The sequence below is a fragment of the Indicator indicator genome, chromosome 33 (assembly GCF_027791375.1).
Source record: "Indicator indicator isolate 239-I01 chromosome 33, UM_Iind_1.1, whole genome shotgun sequence".
In the NCBI taxonomy this organism is placed as follows: domain Eukaryota; kingdom Metazoa; phylum Chordata; class Aves; order Piciformes; family Indicatoridae; genus Indicator; species Indicator indicator.
The window spans coordinates 6,365,407-6,388,798 of record NC_072042.1 but is presented as its reverse complement, the minus strand read 5'-3'; the positions used below and the strand labels follow the sequence as shown (position 1 = coordinate 6,388,798).

The window sequence follows — 23,392 nt, the reverse complement described above, 5'->3', positions numbered from 1 at the left end:
TAGCCTCTCTTCAGCTAGGAGGGACTAGGACTTGTCAGCTTCTAAGGAGTGCCTTAAATAAAAGCTGCCTTTTATAATCCATGCAGCGTGGCTCTGAGCATCACAGCAACCTGCACAGCCTTTGATTTGATCCCTGGTACAAAAAAAAAAAAAAAAAAAAGAAAGGGAAAGATAACAAAGGGACAAGAAGACAGCTTCAGAGAATGGAGGATATTCACCTCTGCCACTCAGCAAAGCTCAGAGCCTTCACTCAAACAAGGCATGGGAGAGAAACCAACAGCTGAAACCAAACCACTCCTGCACAGAGTGCCTCTGCCTAGTGCCTGCAACAGCATTTCCAGCTCTGTTTCAGGATCAGGATCTGCAGGTTACTTTGGTCTGGAATTCCTCTCCCCTATCTGAGTTCCTTTTGTCCTTCCCTCCAGCTGTGTGTTTCTCAAGCCCAACACTGCAAGCCTCTGGCAGCAGCCTCCTTAATGGGCACAACACCCATGGAAAAGGCTCCTCACCAGCTCTGGCCCTGCTCAAGCTTCCCAAAGTGAAGATTCAGAGAGCTGCTGGTAGGGACCAGGATCAACAATTGCTGAGCTGATTGACACCAAGCAGCCTCCCAACACCACAGGGAGAAGGGAAGTTGGACAAACAAACTGAGTCAGCTTGGGGTTTTAAAAGCCCAGGGTGGGATGAATTAGTCACTGGAGCACTCTGCTCTGAGGAGTGACCAGAGGGAGGAGAAAAACCAAACAGAAACCCTCCAAAATGCACTCCAAGATGCCTCAGTCACACAGCCTGGGGGGGGGGGGTCAGTTTGGTCTCTCCTAAGCTCTGGGTTTCACAGAATGGCTCAGGTTGGAAGGGACCTCAGAGCTCATCTGCTCCAACCTCCTCACCATGCCCAGGGACACCTCTCAGCTACACTCAGCTGCTCAAGGCCTCATCCAGCCTGGCCCTGAACACCCCCAGGGAGGAGGCATCCACAGCCTCCCTGGGCAGCCTGTGTCAGAGTCTCACCACCCTGGTACTGAAGAACTACTTCCTCAGCTCCAGTCTAACCCTGCTCTGCCTCAGCTTCAAACCATTCCCCCTTGGCCTGTCTCAGACACCCTCAGGAAAAGTCTCTCTGCAGCCTTCCTGCAGGATCCCTTCAGGTACTGGCAGGCAGCTCTGAGGTCCCCCCAAAGCTTTTTCTGCAGCAGGATTATTCTCAAGGGGAAGCTCTCATCCTTCACCAACCTCTCAGGGCAGATCTTGGAGGAGCTCTGGATGCTCTCTGCCACTGCTGAGGGAATGTTTCTGTGCCTCAGAGCCTGACCCTGAGGTTCACTGCAGGCAGGGTGGAGTTTCCATCTTCCCCAGCCCAGGTGGCAGGGCTGATGCACCCAAAGAGCAAAGCAATCTGCTCAGCTCTTGCTCTTCTACAGCAGAGCTGAGGGAGAGGCTCCCACCCTGCTGGCACATAGGAGAGCCTGGACAGGGAGAGGATGTGGCAATGACTCTGTTGTGTTGCATAAACCTCCTAAAGCTGTCAGTCCCACTCAGCCTCCTTCTCAGCTGAGGAGGAAATTTAAAGTTATTTCCTGCCCTCAACTTTTTTTATCCCCTCCTCAGCCATCTCTGCCAGGCTGGCACAGGTGGCTCTGGGGTGCTGCCACCTTTGACAGCCACTTCCATCCCACAAGGGAAATGCAGAGGAGGAGACTCCACAACCTCTCTGGGCAGCCTGCTCCAGGGTTTTGTCACCTTCACAGTGCAGAAGTTCCTCCTCATGTTGAGGTGCAACCTCCTGTGCTGCAGTTCATATCCTTCGCCCCTTGTCCCATCCCAGGCTGCAGCTGAGCAGAGCTCCCTCCTGACCCCCAGTCCTCAGATATTGATAGGCATTGATCAGATCCCTCTCAGTCTTCTCCAGACTAAACAGCCCCAGGGCTCTCAGCTTCTCCTCCCCAGGCAGTGCTCCAGTCCCTTCAGCATCCTCATAGCCCTTCCTTGGACTCTCTCCAGCAGATCCCTGTCCCCCCAGAACTGGCTGCAATACTCCAGGTGAGGTCTCAGCAGGGCAGAGCCAGAGAACCTCCCTGGCTCTGCTGAATGCCCTCCAGGGTAGCAGAGCTGTTCAGCCTTTATTTGCCTGTTCAGCCACTTCAGCTGCATTTGTCACAGCCTTGCAAGGAGTTCCACCACAAACTGATCTCTTGGGCTGAGCTCTGCTGGCTGCAGTGTCTAAAAACTCTGCTTTGCTGTTCTGCCCCAAGCAAGATCATCAGGCAGAGGATGGATGAGATTGGATTTGCTGCCTCTCCAGGGTTGTCACTTTGCCTTTATGTGAACACAATTTTCTCCTCACTGCTTTTAAAAATCCCTCTCTGGCAAGAGGCAAGATTCACAAGGTGGTGGTGTCCCTCCCCACAGACTTTCATCTTCCAAGCTCAAGCTTTCCTCTCCCTAATTGATGCCTCCAAAACAGCAGCAATTGGACGAAAAAAAAAAAAAGTTTAAGAAGCCAAGAAGCATCTGCAGCATCCTGCCCAGCCTGACTCTCTGCAGCTGCCTTCTCAACCCACATTTAGCAGTTCCACTTCCAAACCACTGAAAGGCCTTCATCAAGTTTCTAAAAGCAGGGACTCCACATTTACACAGCACTTGGGAGGACCTGAGGTGGAGCTCTCAGCAGCTCTCTCTGACAGGGGTACCAAAGGGCTGGGCTGAAGCAGGAGGGGGATGTGCAGCTGAGAAGCACAACAAAGGGAATGTCATAGAACCATGGAATGGTCTGGGCCACAAGGGACCTCTCCAAAGCTCATCCAGTCCAAGCCCCTGCACTCAGCAGGGACCTCCCCAACTGGATCAGGCTGCCCAGAGCCCTCTCCAGCCTCACCCTGAACACCTCCAGGGAAGGGACCTCCCTGGGCAACCTGTTGCAGTGTTCCAGCAGCCTCATAGCAATGAACTTGTTCCTCACATCCACCCTAAAGCTGCTCTTCTCCAGCTCAAAGCCATTGCCCCTGCTCCTGCAGGCCTCTGCAAACAGACTCTCTCCACCCTTCCTGTAGCCCCCTTCAGGTACTGCAAGGCTGCTATTAGGTCTCCCTGGAGCCTTCTCTTCTCCAGGCTGAACAAGCCCAGCTTGGAGAAGAGGAGGCTCCGGGGAGACCTAATAACACTTTGGGTTTAACCCAATTTCCCTCACTTTGCACTTGCAGCTGAGCAGAAGGCACCAGAGTGTGTGATGTCACTGAGCAGCAATCCGTCTGCTGAGGCCAAGGCTAGAAGGGAGTATTTTATGCCATGCTCCTCATGACAGATCCCAGCACGTCAGCATTACCCAACCCTGCCATGTGAGAGGTGAGAAATGGCCCCAGAACCACAGAAAGGATGGGAATAGAGCCATAATTTCAGGGTTTTTTTTCCCCTCTTTCCCCTCCCCCCCTCACCACTGTCTGCCACCTAACAGACAATTATCTCTTTGGCCCTGAAATCTTAATCACCTCAGCTCTCAGCTGATTTATGGCACAGCCTTCCAAATTTATAATCAAATTTGTCAGACTGCTCTTTCTTTTCTATCAGCTTTACCTCACTTTTTTTCTTTCCACTTTTCAGAGGTTCAGCTCTATCCCCCCCAAGCCCCCCCAGCTAGATGATTATATATTAAAATCAACTATAAATAACCAAAGGGACTGAGGAGCAAGTCTGCTACAAGGACAGGCTGAGGGAGTTGAGGTTGCTCAGCCTGGAGGAGAGAAGGCTCTGGGGAGAGCTTACTGTGACCTTTCAGTACTTGAGGAGGTGGAGAAGGGAGATGGGGACAGAGTTTGGAGCTGCTGTGACAGGATCAGTTCTGTCTGGCCAGGTAAAGCCATCAGAGAGCCACAGCATCCCAGCACAGTGGAGGGTGGAAGGGAGCTCTGGAGCTCACCCAGTCCAACCCCCCTGGCTCCAGCAGGGCACCCACAGCAGCCTGCCCAGGATCACAGTGGCCAGGGGGGTTTGGAAGCTCTGCAGAGGAGGAGACTCCACAACCTGCAGTGCTGGGCAGCCTGCTCCAGGGCTCTGCATCCTCACACCAAAGAAGTTTCTCCTCCTGTTCAGACGCAACCTGCTGGGTTCCAGTTTGTGCCCCTTGCCACTGGGCACCACTGAGCAGAGTCTGGCCCCAGCCTCTTGCCCTCCACCCTTTATCTCTTGCTGAGCATTGCTCAGATCCCCTCTGGGGCTGCTCTTCTCCAGGCTCTCAGTTTCTCCTTGTCAAGAGAGACACTCCATGAAGAGATGCCCAAATCTGACGCTCTTCAATCCATCCAATAACTAAACCACTGCAGATCCCTGACTTTATTTCCCTGCAAAAAGCAGAGCTATGGAAAAAAAAAAAAAAAAAAAAAGAGAGAGAATGAAATAAAGAAAGAAAAAAAAAATCCCCCCTAGTATCTTTTGCCCTCCTTTTGTTACCAAGGAAGATTTCAAAGTGCAGAGCACTCCCAAGCTGCTCTTTGATTAGTTTTATCCATCCAGGCTGGGATAATTAGTAAATGCTTAAAAGATGAAATCTAAATATACCAACCACTCCCCCTCCCTTGCAGAACTTCCAAGGAACATTACACAAAGCCATTATCTTTCACAGAACCACTCTGTGCCTCCTTAGCCTCCTTTCTTCAACTACCCTTCAAATGTTTAACCACTAAGCTAAGAAATGTCTGGTTTGAAGGTTAAAAAAGAAACAATTAATTAATTAATCAACCAGTGATTAGAATTGTAAATATTTTGTTCCCATTCACACAGAATAGTGGAGGCTGGAAGGGAGCTCTGAAGATGCAACCATGGATTTCAACATTTTCAAGCTTGGAGCCTCCACAGCTCCTCTGAGCAGCTTGTTCCAGAGCCTCACCACCCTCAAAGGGAAGAATTTCTTCCTAATGTCTCACCTCAATCCAGCTTCTGCCAGTCTGAAGCCATCACTTCTCATCCTGTCACTCCACACCTTTGCCAAAAGTCCCTCTCCAGCTCTCCTGGAGCCTTATTCAAACACTGGAAGGCTGCTCTGAGGTCTCCCTTTCTCCTCTGTTGCTGCTGCTGGCATGGAGATGCAAATATCCCTCCCAACACCACAGCAGAACATCAGAAGCAGCCTAGAACTGCTTTGAGAACCCCAACAGCAAAGCAGAGCAACTTCCCAGGCTGCTTCCTGGGCACGTGGTGCTCTGGAATGGTTTTTACATAACAGTGAAATAATAACAAAAAAAAAAAACCCAAAACCCCCAAATCCATGTGTTAACTCCAGCTGATTGAAAGGTTCCATTTAGGCAGCCCTGAGTATCTGCAGGCTTTGTCTTGATGGGTTTCAAAAGCCTGCAAGTGGGGGAAGAGAAAGAGCTTCAGCAGACGTTACCAAGCAACCCAGCGGCAGGCAGAATCCACCCTGCAGCAATTACAGTTGGTAATTAAAGATCCCAGTTAAACCCAGCAGATCCCAACAGGAGCTCCAGCAGGGCAAGAGCCACACCTGCTAACCTGCCTGCTCTGCAGCAGCCACCTTGGATTCCCCCTTGGAATAAAACACAAAGGGAGCTTGCAGGGGCTGAGAGCCATCTCCCACCTCAGCTGGCTGGGGCTCATCTCACCTCATTCCTCCAACCTTACGAGGAGGAGAATTTACTTAACTGATGACAGAATTGGTGAGGATCACAGCAGCACAGGGTGTTAGGGGTGGTTGGAAGGGACCTCCAGAGATCGAGTCCAACTTCCCTGTCAGAGCAGGGCCATAGAATCCAGCACAGGAACACAGCCAGATGGGGCTGGAAAGGCTCCAGAGAAAAGAGACTCCACAACCTCTCTGGGCAGCCTGTTCCTCACAGTGCAGAAGTTCCTCCTCATGTTGAGATGGAATCTCCTGTGCTGGAGTTTCATCCATTGCCCCTTGTCCTACCCCAGGGTGCAGCTGAGCAGAGCCTGTCCCTGTCCCTGTCCCCTCCCTCCTGACCCCCAGCCCTCAGCTATTGACAGACATTGATCAGATCCCTCTCAGTCTTCTCCTCTCCAGACTAAGCACCCTCAGGGTTCTCAGTTTCTCCTCCCCAGGCAGTGCTGCAGTCCTTCAGCATCCTTGGAGCCCTCCCTTGGACTCTCTCCAGCAGATCCCTGTCCCTCCTGAACTGGGAAGCCCAGAACTGGATGCAATATTCCAGCTGGGGTCTCAGCAGGGCAGAGCAGTCTTCTCCAGACTAAAAGGAGGAGCCACACACTGGACTTGGTGATCCCAAGGGTCTTTTCCGACCTGGATGTGTCTGTGGTGCCAATCCCTAGCTTCTCCAGACTAAAAGGAGGAGCCACACACTGGTCTTGGTGATCCCAAGGGTCTTTTCCAAGCTGGATGTGTCTGTGGTGCCAGTCCCTAGCTGGAGCTGCTCACACACACAAAGGGCCACATCCAGCAGACCCTTCCCCAGCACTGCCACAAATGGTTCCCCTCCCATCCTAGTGCAGTGGTTCACTCCCCAGGATTACTCTGGCTAACCAAGCTGCCCAGCAGGAGATGCCTGTCAAGCAGGCTGCAGCTCTTTCTGCACAGCCACTGCCAGGGGCTGCAGGCACAGAGGATGGCAGGCAGCCCCAGCAAGCAAGCAGCACACTGTGTGACACTGCCATTGGGATTTTCAAGTCCTTTTTAACTCCAGGTTGGACAGCCTGGTAATGACTTTTCTTAGGGACTCCCATTTCATTCCAGCATGCTTTGAGGAGAGAAAGTGTGGGGGGAAAAAAAATTACTTGCCTGGTAATTGTGCTTCTTCAAATGTCACCTCTGAGTCCTCCTGAGTTTTATGCCTGCAGCATGAATCAGGCAGGAGGATTCCCCTTGCTCTGAAGATTTTGGACAAACCTACAGGCTGCCTGGAGGGCTCTTCCATTTCAGCTACAGCCTTTCAAGCATGGTCTTCCTAAATGCTTAATGACACAGACTCCAAACCCTCCTAGGAGTGATCTGCATTTGAAGTGAAGGATGCCACCAGGAGGAGCAGAGGGCTGGAGCTCCCCTGCTATGAGCACAGTCTGAGAAAGTTGGGGTTGGTCAGTCTGGAGAAGAGAAGGCTCTGAGGAGACCTTATTGTGGCCTTCCAGGATCTGAAGGGGGCTACAAGAAAGCTGCTGAGGGACTTTGTAGGGTGTCAGGGAGTGATGGGGGGGGGGGGGGGAAATGGAGCAAAACTAGAAATGGATAGGTTCAGATTGGACGTGAGGAAGAAACTCTTCTCCAGGAGGGTGCTGAGACACTGGCACAGGTTGTCCAGGGAGGTGGTGGAAGCCTCATCCCTGGAGGCTTTTAAGGCCAGGCTGGATGTGGCTGTGAGCAACCTGATGTGGTGTGAGGTGTCCCTGCCCATGGCAGGGGGTTGGGACTGGATGAGCCTTGAGGTCCCTTCCAACCCTGACAACTATTCTATGGTTCTATGCACAAGCAGCAGGTCAACACCCAGGCCAGAGTCCATCAGCTCCTCACCATGGTATCCCCACCTTGAGAGGTGGATGGAAACAAGAAACTAAACAAGATTGAGTTGTTTGTTTGGGGTTTTTTTCCCCAGCCCTGCACCCTGACAAGGTAAATCATTTTCCCTTCCCCTAAGGACACCATCTGGGCAGGATTCTCATTTCTGGAGAGCCAGAGCCCAAGGGGAAGCTCTGAAAGAAACTGTAAGTGATAAGTAAGCAAAAATGGGCATACTGCAAGAAGGAAAACAAAACAAATCAAGAGTGTGGGGGACACCTTTGCTTTTCTTTTTCAAGGAAATTAATAAAAAGGAAAAGAAAAACAAACCAACAAACCAAAAGTGTCTCTAGGACCTATTAGCCTGTCTGACAGCCTGTGGGACACAGTTGTCAACCAGATGGATTATGAAAAGGAGCAAGAGAGAAGAAGATGCAGAGCTGTGGACTCCTGAGCCTTGAGTGAAGGACCATGGTAGGAACACTCTGAGGGTATGGAAGTGAAAGGCTGAACAGAGCAGAGCTTCTGTCTGTGACTCTCCCACAGAGCTGCCCTAAAGCCTTCCTCACCCAGAGGAACAGCCACGAAGCATGACTGTGGAAATTCTGATGCAGGCTGAGTCCTCCTGTGTGGGGTTCTGAATCCAGCAGCCCAAGGTAAGCAGCTGAAGAGCTCCAGTTCAGCCTCCCAAAAAAAGCATTTCCAAAGCATTTGCAGATAAAAAAGGCCACCCTCAGAGCCAGCCACATTTGTTTTTGTGAGGAAGAGATTTCTCAGCCTGGGACACAGGAAGATGCTTTGGAGCAGCAGTGACTCAGAGCTGCTATGGCAGCACCGGGAGCCAGGTGGAGGAACTGAACAGATTCACACAGTGGCTGGGGTAAAAATCCTGCCTGATGACAACCTAAACAGATTGAGCAGGTCTCTGCTAGGCTTTTAAATGTGGAAATCACAGCTCTGAACAGGCCAAAGGTGTCCTTTCACACTGCAAGGGAACCTTAGCACGGCCCTGGGTTCACTCAGCATCCACAGCTTGCTCTTTCCTTTTCAGGACCACACATCTCTCATCTGCCTCTTCCCTCCCAGCACTGGCAAAGTGTGAATTGCTTTTGACATGTGGATGGCTCTAGGGCCCCAAAAGCAGTCATAAGCAGATGGGATGACTGAAGAAATGAAAGAAAGGGGGGAGGGGGGGAGGGGAAAGCAACACTAAGCCAGGAGCTGTCCTGCACCGCTCCTGTTCTGCACTGCGAGAGCAGACACAGGGAGCAGGAGCAGCATCTGCCTGGAAACTGTCTCAGCCCAAATGCTGGAGCAGGAGAAAAGAGGGAAATCAAGAACTGCCAGCACACCTCGTGCTGCATCTCACACTTGGATGGCTTAACAGGAGAGATCTGGGAGGATGAGTTTAGTTTAATGATTTCTTGCTGCTTCACCTGCTCCCCATCTGTCTTTGTAGTCCTTGCTTGGAGGGACAGACCGGAGCAGTGCTGTGCTCTCCCTCCTCTCCCCTTTCCAGAGTTGCTTGTGATTTGGGCTTCTGAAGAGAGGCACTGAGCAATTGTCAAGCATTAAGCAGTCAGCAGAGATTAGCCCAATAATTTATCAAAGGTAATAGCTAATAAGAGACACAAGAAACTGCTTCACAGCCTCCCGAGAGCCTGGCTTCAGAGTCGCCACCTTACAAAAGCATTACAGGAGGGAGCTCCAGGGCTGCAGCAGCAAATCTGTTAGCCAGAGGCTGACAAACTCTTCCAAGGGTCCCTCAGTCAACAGTAAATCAGGTTGTAAACACTGCAGCTTTGATAAGAATGAAGTTGGTAGGGTGGATGTGAGACCCGTGTTAGAGTTCAGCTGGCAGGACACAGGGGACTTGCTCTCATTCTGCCTGACCTGCCATCAGGAGAGGGACCATGGCCTTGGCACCATCCCAGCACCACACTAGGCAGCTGTTACACAACAGTGATGAATAAACTGCTGAAAGAACAAAGCAGGAAAAGGCAAGTTAGGGAATCTGGGTAAAAAGTAAAGAACCACAAACGTTCATCAGCATTAGGGACAGGATGCACCTCCTAGGTCACAGACTCCATGGCCACACCACTGTAGAAGTGGCTCCCACAGGACTGCTCTGGCCACATTTCCTTTCAAGGCTTCAGCACCAAGCTTCCACCTTGTCCCACTCAGCCAATTTCACCCTAAGATTCAACTCAAAATTGCCTTTCTTTGAAATCCAGAAATGAAAGCAGCAGAAGACAACTGCCCACTGCTTTATCCCACACCAGCCAAGGAGCTGCCTTGCAAAAATCAATCACAGAATTGTTAGGGTTGGAAGGGACCTCAAGGCTCAGATCCAATCCCCCTGCATGGGCAGGGACACCTCACACCACATCAGGTTGCTCACAGCCACATCCAGCCTGGCCTTAAAAGCCTCCAGGGATGAGGCTTCCACCACCTCCCTGGGCAACCTGTGCCAGTCTCTCACCACCCTCCTGGGGAAGAACTTCTTTCTAACATCCAATCTGAATCTCCTCACTTCTAGTGTGGCTCCATCCCCCCTAAGTCCTATCACTGGAGAAAGTCACACCCCATCAGTGCTGCCTTCAAAGCCAGACCAGCACCAGAAACCAAGCAAGGGTTTGCTAGGGTTCATCCAGCACCCTGCTGAACCACCAGCACAGATTCAGGGCACTCCTCCAGAACTCCAGCCAGATGTGGAGGCTCAGATGGAAGAAGAGGCAGAAAACAAATCCCATTTGCACTGGAAGTATTTTATTTGCAGAGCTGGGCTGGCTAACCCCAGGCAGCAGGAGGGTTTGGGGCTGGCTGCAAAGTGATTACATGATAATTATCTTTTGTTACTGTGTGAAGTACAGGGCTCTGCACTCTCCTCCCTGCCCAGGGAAATCATCTTAACACGATTAGAGCAGGAGCCCTGCTCCCAGCACTGCCTGCTCAGACATTACCAACACAGCTCCAGCTCTCAGCACAGGCACTCTGCAGAGCCATCCTGCTCCATTCATAAGGGGCAGCTCTGTCACTAACTCCCTCTGAAGCAAGGAACAGCTCTCAGGGATGCACTGAATACATAGCTTCACCCTACCTCCTCATCCTCTGCAGCTGCTGTTGCCACGATGGGAGGCTGCAGGATGTCTCTTTGCAGCCTTGCTCCTAGGCTGTCACTCTCCTGACTAACAAACAGAGAGAGAAGGATGACGACAGCTCTGTGGCCATGCAATAGAAGTGTTGGAGGCCAGAGGAGAGCTAACGAGTTCCTGGCTCTCACTCAGTCACCACCATCAGAACAATTAGCTCAGAGAAGCCTGAGAACTGTTCTCTGCTCCACTGTCCCCTCCCTGCTAACTCCTGAGCTGGAAAGCTTCAATCGAGTTTGACAGAGGGGAAAGGTCACAAAGGAACTGGAGTTCAGTGCAAACTGCCAGCAGAATGGTGGAGAGACCCTCACTGGAGGCAGAGGAGCAGCACAAGCACCTGCCCTGCTCAGCCCCAGCCTGCTGAGAGCTGGGTACCCAGCACCCAGAGCTGGATCACTGCCGAGAGGGAACACTGAGAAGAGCAACAGATCCCAACAGGCAGGGCTGGGTGACACAAACCCAAGGCTGAGGAAAGCCACAAACTGCATGAGGGGGCTGGGAGGATGCACAGGGGATGAGGACACAGGACAGCTGTTCCTAGAAAGTGAGGCTGCACTGTCTGGCTGCCAAGGGAAGGAGGGAGCCTGAAGGAGCACAGTTTCCCCTCCTCAAACACGGCTGAGGCCTCTCCTTTGCTTACAGTACACAGCAGATAGAGGCATCAGGGACTGCATCTTGGCTGTCAAGATAAGAAGATGCAAAAGGAATGCACTGAAGTGACTTCAGTTTAGCCTCCTGCCTTTACTTCTGCTCCAGCAGGATCCTGCCAGGCAAGGCTGCAGTGCCCGAGAGGAAACACTTCTGCCAAAGATTAACTTCTTGGCTTAGGGATTCAAACTGTGCCTGCTTCACACAGGTGCTGCTGGTTCCAAACAGCAACAGGATGAGTCTGCTGCTGGGAGCACAACCCAGGACCAAGGGTCCTGTTCTAAAGAATGGCAGAGGTGAGAAGGGACCTCCAGAGATCCAGTCCAAACCCCCTGCCAGGGCAGGGTCACCCAGGGCAGCTCACACAGGAACACATCCAGGGGGGGTTTGGAAAGTCTCCAGAGAAGGAAACTCCACAACTTCTCTGGGCAGCCTGCTCCAGGCCTCCAGCACCCCCACAGCAAAGTTTCTCCTCATGCTGAGGTAGGACTTCTTGTGTCCCAGCCTGTCCCCACTGCTCCTTGTCCTGTCACTGGGCACCCCTGCAAAGAGCCTGGCACCCTGACACCCACCCCTCAGCTACTGGCAGACATTGATCAGATCCCTCTCAGCCTTCTCTTCTCCAGACTAAACAGCCCCAGGGCTCTCAGCCTTTCTTCATGGGGCAGATGTTGAAGTCCCTTCATCATCCTCTGTTCAACTCTCTCCAGCAGATGCCTGTAGGTGCTCTGCCCCCTTTACTAAGAGCCCAAACCAGCAGCATCCCACAAATGGAGGCTGTTTATCCTCCAGTCCCTCAGCACTGCCACTGTGCTCTCTCTCTCTCCTACAGTGGTGTGGGTCCCTCCTGCACAATGCACTCACATTATGCACGGCTGATGGACAGCAGTGCCCAGGACAGCTCCCCTGGAGCCCTTCCAAGGCACTGTGTCATCTGATGAGCTGAAGCACCACGGGGCCAGGCAGCAGCCACAGTGATCATGGGAGCGTGCTCACTCCTCCTGCCAGAGCCACTCACAGCAGGCAGGGGAAAGAACTTGTCTGGGGGGATGTAAATTTGCTCCCTTTCTTCCTCAGGTTGAAAATTCAGATGCTCTGAGCACAGAGTTCCTCTTCCCACCAATGAAGTGAAAGAGCTCTTCCCTGCTCTCTCCCTCTGACAGCTTCAGCTCAGTGTCACACTCAGAACTAAACCATGGAACCACGGAGTTGTTTTGGTTGGAAAAGACCTCCAAGATCACCCAGTCCAACCAGCAACCCAGCACCACCCTGGCCACCAAACCATGTCCCACAGTGCCATGGCCACAGGTTTTAAACATCTCCAGGGATGGGGACTCCACCACCTCCCTGGGCAGCCTGTTCCAAACCCTGACCACTCCTGCAGTGAGCAAATTGTTCCTCGTGTCCAACCTAACCCTCCCGTAGCACGGTTTCAAACCATTTCCTCTCCTTCTGTCACTTGGTACTAGGCAGAAGAGACCAACCCTCACTCACTGCAACCTCCTTTCAGGGAGCTGCAGAGAGCCAGAAGGTCTCCCCTCAGCCTCTTCTCCAGGAGTGTGGTCACAGCAGGATGCTGCTGACCTGCTGCAGCCAGGCTCCAGCTGCTAAACCATTTCTCCTCCTATCTGAGAGCTTTTAAAGAGCTTCTGTGCATTTACTGAAGGAATCCAGCAAGGTGGAGTCCCTCTGTGTGTGTCCTGCAAGCTCATTTCCCCACAGCAGCCTTTGCAGTCAGTCATTATCTGTAACCTGCCTGGAGGGGTCCACACTGCCCCAGCTCTGCTGTTGGGTGTGAGTTGTGCCTGGTCTTTAAGCTGCAGTTTATGAACTCTCACCAAAGGCAGCTGGTGTGGAACAAGTGCTTGCAGGGCTACAGGTTGAAGACAGGAACCAAGGTCTTCAAATCACACAGCCCTTCCAAATTCCAAAGCACCCCCAGCTCCAGAAACATAAGTGGGCACCAAGGGGTTGCTGGCACCTCTAGGACAACCACAGCACAGCCCAGGTGACAGCATGTGAAGGATCTTCCACACTCCTGCACTATGCCAACAGAACAAAGATGGTTTGGGTCAGTCAGCTGCACACCCTGCAGCTGGAAGAGGCTGAGGCACATCAGGTCTGAGTTGTGCTTGCTGGAACCCAGCAGAGGCTAAGGAAGCAAAAAGCCACACAGCCTGCCCCATCCGTGGGATCTGCAGAGCAGAGCTTCCCTTTGCCACAGGTTCAGTAAATAAAGGCAGGAGGAGGAACATGGAGTGAAGGAAAATTCCAGCAAGCCTGGAGCCAGCCAGTGCTTCCAAGTGCAGAGAAATTCTCTCACTGCAGAGGTATTTCTGCCCCAGAGAGAGGCTCCTGCTCTGCTCACACCACACCAGCCTGCTCCTAGCGGATCCTTCCAGGCGATCAGAGCACCTGCCTAAAAACCACTTTCTTCACCCCAACATCCAAATGGGGCCTGTTGGAAGGCACTGGATTTCCATCTGCATGAAGGATTAGATGTTTTCCAGGGGTCTCAGGGAGAAAGATGTGCCCAAGGGAGGTGCCCTCCCCCCCAGGACTGCGGCGTGGTGCTGCTCACGTACCGAAGCCACCGGCGGATTACAGCATCTGCTTGTAGCCACTGCTCATCCCCAGATTACAGGGAAAAAAAAATAAAAGGCACTTTCTCCATGTGGAAGGAGCAAAAGGGAGATGTTGGAAACCTTTATACTGAGGTTCAGAACTGAGAGGGCTCAGGACAGCTGGTAACGTGGTCACAGCACTGCACCGATGGAAACTCCGACAGAGAGCTGGGAGGAGCCCTGCTCTCCCCCTGCTGATTTCACTTCAGCACCCAGGTAAAACCCCCTGAGCACAGCCACTGGTGTCCACAAAGGGCTGGGAGAGGATACAGCCTCAGCCCAGGCTCCTCTCCCAGCAGGGGTCAGGGCTGCGGCACAAATTCAGGAGGGAGAACAGGCAGCACTACTCCGGCTCTGCCCCAACAGCTCCCTGCCCCCCAGACAGCCCTCTGCTCCCCAACAACCCTGCCCCAAGCACCTCTGCTCCCCACAACCCTGCCCCCCAGACAGCCCTCTGCTCCCCAACAACCCTGCCCCAAGCACCTCTGCTCCCCACAACCCTGCCCCAAGCACCTCTGCTCCCCAGCAACCCTGCCCCAAGCACCTCTGCTCCCCAGCAACCCTGCCCCAAGCACCTCTGCTCCCCACAACCCTGCCCCAAGCACCTCTGCTCCCCACAACCCTGCCCCAAGCACCTCTGCTCCCCAACAACCCTGCCCCAAGCACCTCTGCTCCCCAACAACCCTGCCCCAAGCACCTCTGCTCCCCACAACCCTGCCCCAAGCACCTCTGCTCCCCAACAACCCTGCCCCAAGCACCTCTGCTCCCCACAACCCTGCCCCCCAGACAGCCCTCTGCTCCCCAACAACCCTGCCCCAAGCACCTCTGCTCCCCACAACCCTGCCCCAAGCACCTCTGCTCCCCACAACCCTGCCCCAAGCACCTCTGCTCCCCAACAACCCTGCCCCAAGCACCTCTCTGCCCCCCAGACAGCCCTCTGCTCCCCAACAACCCTGCCCCAAGCACCTCTCTGCCCCCCAGACAGCCCTCTGCTCCCCAACAACCCTGCCCCAAGCACCTCTGCTCCCCACAACCCTGCCCCAAGCACCTCTGCTCCCCAACAACCCTGCCCCAAGCACCTCTGCTCCCAACAACCCTGCCCCAAGCACCTCTGCTCCCAACAACCCTGCCCCAAGCACCTCTGCTCCCCAACAACCCTGCCCCAAGCACCTCTGCTCCCCACAACCCTGCCCCAAGCACCTCTGCTCCCCAACAACCCTGCCCCAAACACCTATCTGCCCCCAAAACAGCTCTGCCCCAAGCACTCTCTGCTCCCCAACAACCCTGCTCCAAGCACCTCTCTGCCCCCAGACAGCCCTCAGCTCCCCACAACCCTGCCCCAAGCACCTCTCTGCCCCCCAACAACCCTGCCCCAAGCACCTCTCTCACTGCAGAGGGGATCACTGCTCAGGGCTGCCAAAACCACACAAAAGGAACTCAGTCACCAGCACCAACTCACTCTGCACAAAAGCTGAGCTGCTGATAATGTTCCCTGGTCCTTCCCAATTATCTTTTAGTGACAAACTGTTGAGATGTTTGTGCTTAAAAGCCTGATCTGCCTCAAAAGGTGCCTGCCAGGCTGCAGAGTGATGCAGACTAACTGAGTACAGGACTCTGATGGCCTTGATTCCCCAGGGGTCTGATTTTCAAAGGCAAACACCTCTTCAGAGCTGTGCTGAAAGAGGCCAGCAGACAGCAAGGGGAAGGCAAATGAAGGTGGAGGCAGGAAGAAAAGGCAGCATGAAGAGAACTGCACTGCAAAGCAAACTGGCTTCAGTACTGCTCATCCAGAGGAAAGGAGCACGTGTCAAACCCAGAGGGACAATCCCAGCTGCAGACTGCCTGAATGGGACAAAAGACCCTGCCAGGGTCCAGCATTAGGCATTCTCAGACATCAGGCAAGGAAACTTACTTTTTGTATCCAAAGAGGCCAAGAAGAACCACAAAATCTCTTTCACTGTTCACATTTTCCTCACCTCTCACAACTGGGAGTAAGCTCTAACTCCTCTAATGTCACTGATGGACACCTCCTGGTCCAGCTGGTCACAGTGGCTGTCCTGAAGCCTCAGGTGGCATTAGTAGGGTTGGTACAAACACACTTTAAGATAAATGCTCTTCTCTCTCTCCCCCACCACGTCCCTACCTCTGAGACCCAGCACAGCAACAGCAGAGCAGACAGCAGTCTGTTTTGCTTCATCCATCATCAGCAGAACTGTCAGCTCAGCTCCAACAGCAAGATTTTTGCTGCTGGTTATGATGCAAAAGGCAGCAGCCACAGGGGCTGATTTCCCCAGATCTGAGGCAGGCAAAGGGGGAAATCATTTTGACTTTGCACTGAGCCAATTTGATCTGGAAATCGTTGAGAGCAAAATAAATCCAGCACCCCACTGAGGCGTTGCTGCAGCCAACTTTCTGACTACAATCACTTCTCCCCTTGCTTTTTCCTGCTGAACATCAGGGATCAGCACTTGGCACAGGTTAAGAACCAGCTGCTCCCTGAAGCCAGGCGTGACCGATCGGTTACAGAACCACCACAGCTCTCAGGGGGCACTTTAAGAGATTCATAATCCCAGGCCCTTTTAAATTCCCCAACCTGCAGCACAGGGAGGTTGTTATTTGGGTTTTATTGCAGTTCTCTTCCAAAGGTCAGAGTGCCCACAGAGCTCAGCTGCCCACAGCAGCAGGTGCCAGGCAGCTCTCCAGGTGACCACCAACCTTTAGCAGCGAGCAGGCTGTGCAGCACAGGTGCTCTCTCTTTTTCCCTTCTCAGGAGAAAACAGCTTCTTGGCTTGGCTTCAGAAAGGTAAATTGAGCCAGCTGAAGAAGTTTGCCACCCTGCTGAGCTGCCCACCAGTGCAAAGCAGCAAGGCACACCTCAGCTCAGCTCCCTGCAGCAATTGCTTCTTTTAACAGACTTCCAGGCACCCTTTCAATTTGCTAATCCACCTCTTTGCCTCCCTGCACTGCTAGAAACAGCACCCACAGCACAGGGGGGAGTGAAGCTGATACACCCCAACCAGGTCCCTTCATCTGCAAACAGCTCTGGTGTCCCCAGCATGGGTCAGAGCTTTCCCACACAGCAGAGAAGGGGGAGACACCACCATGGTGGGTTTCATGCTCTGGGTAAGACTAAATTTTAAGCAGAAGAAGTGAAGCAGGACCACATTAGCTGAAACTTTCCACACATAACAGCCAAGGAGCTAAGGACACCACCCTCCTCCTTGGCTGCAGCATCAAGAAGCCTAGGGCCTGGGTGGTAAAGGGCAGGCATCAGCTTGGACTGCTGCTTGGATTCAAGGGTCCTGTGAGAAAAGATTAACTTCCAAGTCTCTACATTGGGCATCAGCCCTAACCTTTGCTCATGCACCAGTTCTTTCTCTTGGCTTTCATCTAGGCTCTGGCAGACTGAGGAGGAGGAGGGAAAAAAATACTACTAAAAAAAAAAAAAAAAAAAATCAGTATATCCCCTCCACATCCACCCTCCCTGCTACACAGCTGCTTACATCTGAGAATGGCCTTGTGAAGGTAAAAAAACCACAAACCACCCAAAACTCTGAGTACCAGGAGAGTATGGAACACACTTTAGCAACTCCCAGGGCTTCCAGCTCTGGAAGAAGGACAGAAAATTACTTGCTGCTGTGCACACAGCACCTCAAACCAGCCAACAAACTCACTGCCTGCCTCTGCTGGCATCAGGACTTATTTCTTCCTTGCCATTGGGTTGGTTTTGTTTGGTTGTTTATTTTTTCCCCCCACCTATCAGCTTCTCTTTTTTTTTTTTTTTCTACAACATTTGTCTCCTAACCTCTCCTGAGTTGTTTCCTTCATGTGTTTTTGATCTGCAAAGGAAGGGACACACCTTATCTCCTCCACAAAGCTACACCACCAGCCCTTGGTTGTTTGGTTGTTTTTGGTTTTTTTTTTGGCACGTTCAGCCTCATATCTCAGCAATATGTTTGCTCCTCTTTCTCTCTCTCTCTCTGAATAAATAAGAGTTTAGGCACTTTTAAGGAATAAGGGCTCTGTTTGAAGAGTAATTAGCTGTCAGCATAAACCCAGTAGTTACGGATTCTCATCCTTGAAAATCCCAGCTCTGCTTCCCAGCACTGATTATGGCTGTGAGGAGCAGATGGGGCTGGATCTATACAACTTGCAATAACCCTATATTAAAAAAAAATAATTAACTACAAATAAAGGCCTGGGTTCCACCAGCTTTCCACACTGACTGTGGTAGTAGGGAGTAGAAAGCTGGGTGATTCCCCAGGGATCTGGGGCCATCCAGGGATGTGGGGCTCTGTACCTCAGCAGAGGGCTGGGTGCTGGCATCTTCTGCAGCTGAGATGCAGAAGGAAAGGATCTGGGATCATACAGACACTCAGCACCCTGGGCAGGTTGTGTTTGGTTTCTGGGTGAAGTTGGAGCTTCAGCAGTGGTGCAGCCTTTGTTTGGATGGCTGAGGGAGATACTGGGAGGGGAGCTTTCAAAAGCTGTTTTAGCAATACTGGTTTAGAGTGGATGGAAACCCTCAGTGGGCTGCTCTCTGCTCAACCCAGGGCAGCATCTTTGCTGAATGCCTGCACCTCTGAGAGCAAAGGAGGAAAAAAAAAAAAAAGAAAAAAAGAAAGAAAATCAAACCAGGAAATTTATACTCTGCTTAATTAAATCAGTGCCTTTCACTTACTGGCACTGCTTACTGGACAAAAATTCACTCCAGGTTGGTTATCCATCATAGCAAAAGATCTGACAAACACAATCGAGTGCTACACACAATCCATAGCTCTTGGCTAACTAGGTCACAGACTGCTCTGCAACGACTGTGAGCCTGCCAGGCTTCCATGCACAGCCTCTAGGCACCAGGCCAAATCTCCCCCCTCTGCTTCACACCCCTCTAACCCCACCTGTGAGGCCACCCAGGCTCAGAGAGGTTACCCAGGCTGGGTGGGGTCCACAGGAAGGCTGCCTTCAGGTCGCTGTTGGTAGGTAACAAGTCCTCAGCCAGCTCCACTTGGAGTAAGCAACAAAACAACTCCCAGGGCCAGTCAGCCTCATGCCTCCTCCTCCCCCCCAGCTAGTGCAAGGACACATCCCAACCCTCCATCCCCATGGACCAGGCACAAGTTTCATCATCTATCAGCTTCTGTGCAAAGCAGCCAGCCTTGTGCCGATACCACAGGGAGGGAGGCTCTTGCACAACCACACACACCTCCTGCCAAGCAAGTTGTTGGTTTCTTCTCCTAATAACCAAGATGAAATTTCCCCTCTGTTTAATTTCAGCTCTTTAGAATTTCTAGTCACACCCTAGCAGGCTGCCCTGACATTTCCTCCCCGGTGGGAGGTGTGTGTGCAGACACCGACAGCCACGTGCGCCCCGCTGGCACTTCGTAGGCATCAGGCTCTGCTGCAGGACACCCCCCAGGAAAAGGGACACCCCCCCCCAGGAAAAGGGACACCCCCCAATTCCTGTCATTGGGGAAGAAAGGGAGGTGTGAGGAGCATGTATGGGAAATCAGGGCAAGGCTGGGAAGGTGAGGGGTGGGTGAGGAGTGTGGGGGCAATGAGGAGAGAAATGGCAAAGGCTGACTGAGGTGGGGGCATGGACCTGAGGGGAGGTGAGGGCTGATTGAGGGGGGACAGGGCTGTGAGGAGAGGATGGGAGCTGATTAAGGGGTGACAGAGGGGAGGACAAAGCTAAGAGGGGAGGTGAATGCTGATTGAGGGGGGATGAGGGAGGACATGGCTGTGAAGGGAGGCTGAAGGTTGACTGAGGGTGGTCGTGGCCATGAGGGGAAGTGAGGGTTGGTTGAGGGGGGATGAGGGGTGACACAGCTATGAGGAGGATGAGGACACGGCCACAAGGCTGACTGAGATAGAGACATGGCTGTGAGAGGAGGTGTCGGTGGTATGTGGTCTCCTCACCTCTTTAATCTTCATCCTGCGGCCTCGGGTCTCGGGGTCCTCGCCAGCTCGCCGGCCCCGCACCGGGTGGCGGAGGCTCCGGCGGAACCGCTCATAGTCGAAGCGGAACGGAGCTCTAGTCTCCCGGGCTGGGCTCTCCCCGGTAGCGGGCTGGGCTCGCCGCTCACCCCCTTGCACCTGCTGCCGGGAGCCCGGCGCGGTGTGGGCCGGCGGAGCGGCCATGCGGGCGGCGGTGCGGAGCTTCTCCCGGAGGCGGCGGGGGGCGGCGGGGCTGGCGTGCCGGGGCTCGGCGGCGGCCGGGGGGCTGCGGGGCAGGTCGGTGTCGCGGGTGGAGGAGGAGGAGGCGGCGGAGGATGAGGAGGCGGAGGAAGAAGATGAGGAGGAGGTGGCGGAGGCGGTGGCCCGGCGGGGCAGGAAAAGGCGCTTGAAACGGGAGGAATCGGGCAGGAGGAAGAGGGCCCCGAAGCACAGCGTGAGCAGGCCCGAGAGGAAGAGCAGGAACAGGAACTTCTGCGGCAGCCGCAGCCCCAGCGCCGCCGTCCAGCCCGGCATGCCCGGCAGCTTCCGCAGCAGCACCATGGGGCACCGGATCGCGGCCGCCGGGCGGGCTCCGCCGCCACCCCGCAGAGGGGAGGGGTGGTGGTGGTTGGGAGTTGCTTTTGGCTTCTGCGGCGAAAGGCTCAGGGCTGCCCCCCAGCACCACCGGCTGGAGCGGGAGCCTTCACCGGGCACCGCCGGCGGGTCACACGTGGATGTCTCCGGAGCGGGCTCCGCCGCGGGGCCCCTCCGCTGCCCGGGCTCCTTGCCCGAGAGGTTCGCAGGGCGCGGAGCGGCGCTTCACAGTCCCCAATGCCGGCATGAAGGCGGCGGCGAGCGCATAGCGCCGGAGCTCCCGGTGTCAGTCCTCGCCGGGCAGGCTGGCGGCCGGGCGGTTGCTGTCGGGCTGGCTCAGGGAGCGGTGCCGAGGAGCTGCGATCCGGTTTCTCTAGGCGGTAGGTTCATGCTGCAGCATCTCTGCGAGGCGAGGAGAGATAAGAGAGCGTTGGTTCAACATCCAGACGGATGGCCGACGGCTTTCTGAGCCATTGTCCCGCAGGCTCTGACGCCTCCCCAGCCGTTCCGCCCCCCGGCTCCAGCCACACTTGTTCGTTTCTCTCTCTCCGGACTTGCCATCAACTCAAGTCTGCGAGCAGCTCCCAGCCCCGCACTATCCCCTACGGCTCCAGGCTCTCCTGGCGGGGCAGACCCGGGGCCGAGATTAGGATCCGCGCCCTGACAAGGAGCGAGGAAAACCCCGGGAGGGGTAGAGGGACCAGGGACTGGGACCAGACAGACAGGGACAGGGCTGCCCCGCGTCTCACCAGGCTGCCGGGAGCCGCCTTCGCCTGCAGAGCTCTGGAGACGATGGAGCTGCGAACGAGCCATGCGGAAAGCTCGGCCAGGGCTAAGTTCTATGAGAGGTCACGAAAAATAATCTACGGATTTTAGTTTTGCTAAATAGATCCCAGCAAATTTCCCTTTCCTCCCAAAATCCTCTGCCTCGCCGTTAAGTTGTTCACCCCCCCTTCAGCTATCCCTCTCCTTAGGTGCGCCGGATGAGACAGAGCCCAACTTTCACACCACGAAAAGAAGCAGGGCGACTCTCATCAAGCAAGAACCGTTTCAAGGATGTACCTACAATCCCCAAGCCAACCCTGCTCTACGGGCAGGACAGGCGCTGTCCCCCAGACGCCGTCACAGCCGCCGGGCAGACGCTTTCCTACCCCCAGCCCTGGTTACTCACCCCTCTGACAAATCCAAGCCACCCCGCGTCCTACAGGGAGCAAAGTCTTCTCAGTCCTGCTAGCGCATCTCGCAGGCGAGCACCTCTCGCTGCTGTCAGCGCTCACAAGTGCCCCTTAAATTAGGAGGAAGACGAGGCTGGCCGGCTGCCCCCCGGAATCTCCAGGGAGCAGCTCCTCTCTCCTGCCCATCCAAGCATCGAGCAGAGAAGTACCTAACTGTATCAAGCTACTTAGAGGCCTCAGCTTTTCCCTCCCCACCTCCTCCTCCTCCCTGCCCCGCCTTTTTCCCTCCCTCCCCGTGGACGGGGACCCCCCGGGCTGCGCTGCCCGGTACCCGCACACGCAGCCTGCCCGCGCCGCTCGCCTCCCTCCACCGCCGCTCACTGCGACAGCGACGCCCGCCGCGCCCCTCACTACGCCCCTTCTCCTGCCAGCGGTCACTCGCGGGGGAGGCGGGGTCACCCCCAACCAATCAGCGCACTGGGCCCCGCCCGCCGTGACTCTCGCCCCCGGACCTGCGCTCCACCTTCATTTACTATTGGCTGTCTGGCGGAGTCTCCCGCCGCCCATTGGCTTGTCTAAACGCCAGTAAAACCCCGAGGCCCGCCCGCTTGTTTACCACAGCTGCCCTGCTCGAGCCGGGGGAGAGCTACGGCCCCGCCCTTTTCCTCCTGCCGGCCTTCCATTGGCTGCGAGGAGTGCTGTGATTGGCGGAGGAGGGGCACAATTACTTTAAATAGGGGCTGAGGGGGCAGGAGGGGCTCAGCAGGTGCGGAGTATGGCTGGCATCGTTTGTCCGTCGGTTTATCCTTACTCAGGAGCAGGGTTTTTTTCCGCGCAGCGCACATAGGCTGCTGCATAAGATTCGGAGGATTAAAGCCCCCCAGAAGCGACTTCGTACCCGACACGAGGAGAGAAGCAGAGGCTTCAGAAAAGGGCTGGAGATGGTTTGGGAGCCACCTCTCTGCACCCACAAAACCATCCTTTCTCCTATTTATTAGCTGTGAAGCACAACTGAATCCCAAATACTTAAATCTTCATCACAGGCCTTAACCTTCAGTGTACCACTAACCAAATCTGGCAGCCTCCCTGTGAGGTGAGGCTATAGTGGAGGGCAAAATCGTGAACCAAAGTGTTCCAGCTCATGAGTGTTACCCCCGAAAAAAACCCCAAATCATCTGCAGAATTAGCAATGAAAGAACAAAAGAGGCACCACCCCAAACCAAAGCCATCTGAAAACACTGATGAGCAGAGCTGGATGGGTGGAGGAGGTCACCAGGGATGGGTTTTGGGTGCTGTGAGCATGAGACAGAGGAGCTGTGGCAAAAGGAGGCTGGCAGGAAAGGGTAAACTGCAGCCACCGAAGTACTGATGTGACTAAACTTGGAAGAGCTAAAAGAGAACATTTTGTAGGCTGGAAAGGAGCTGGAGCTGTGAGGAAAGAAATCATCTGCTGTTTGCTTCTTCCTGTGCTCAGTGTGCTCCTCCTTCGTAAATAGCTAACACCATGGGAGAGAAACACCTGATCTGATTGCTGGGTCTAGCAGGAGCACGTTGCAGGGCCACACATTCTGACCTGTTCAGCTGAAAATCACTTATGCTGGCATCTTCCTGTGAAAAGTGCTCTAAAGCGATGCAAAGCAGACAGCAGAGCATCTCCAGGAGCAGGATTCAGGAGCTGCTGTTGCCCCAGCTATGCCCAAGGCTGGTCACCCTCCCCTTTATCTCCACAGCTGCTGCAGGTTTTCATCTGATCACAAATACAACTCAGGAGGAAGCCCTTTTGCCTTGAGCTGG

At 54.1% G+C, this 23,392-nt stretch overlaps 1 protein-coding gene across 1 annotated transcript in view; it reads right to left on the bottom strand.

Moving 5' to 3' along the window:
- The window catches only part of MAN1C1 (mannosidase alpha class 1C member 1), a 60,104-nt gene extending 39,714 nt beyond the window's left edge, over positions 1-20,390 (bottom strand). Inside the window, exon 1 of the mRNA XM_054395303.1 lies at positions 19,812-20,390. Within this exon, the coding sequence (XP_054251278.1) occupies positions 19,812-20,390 (579 nt within the window). The remainder of the gene's footprint in view (positions 1-19,811) is intronic.
- Positions 20,391-23,392: the final 3,002 nt, after the last annotated feature.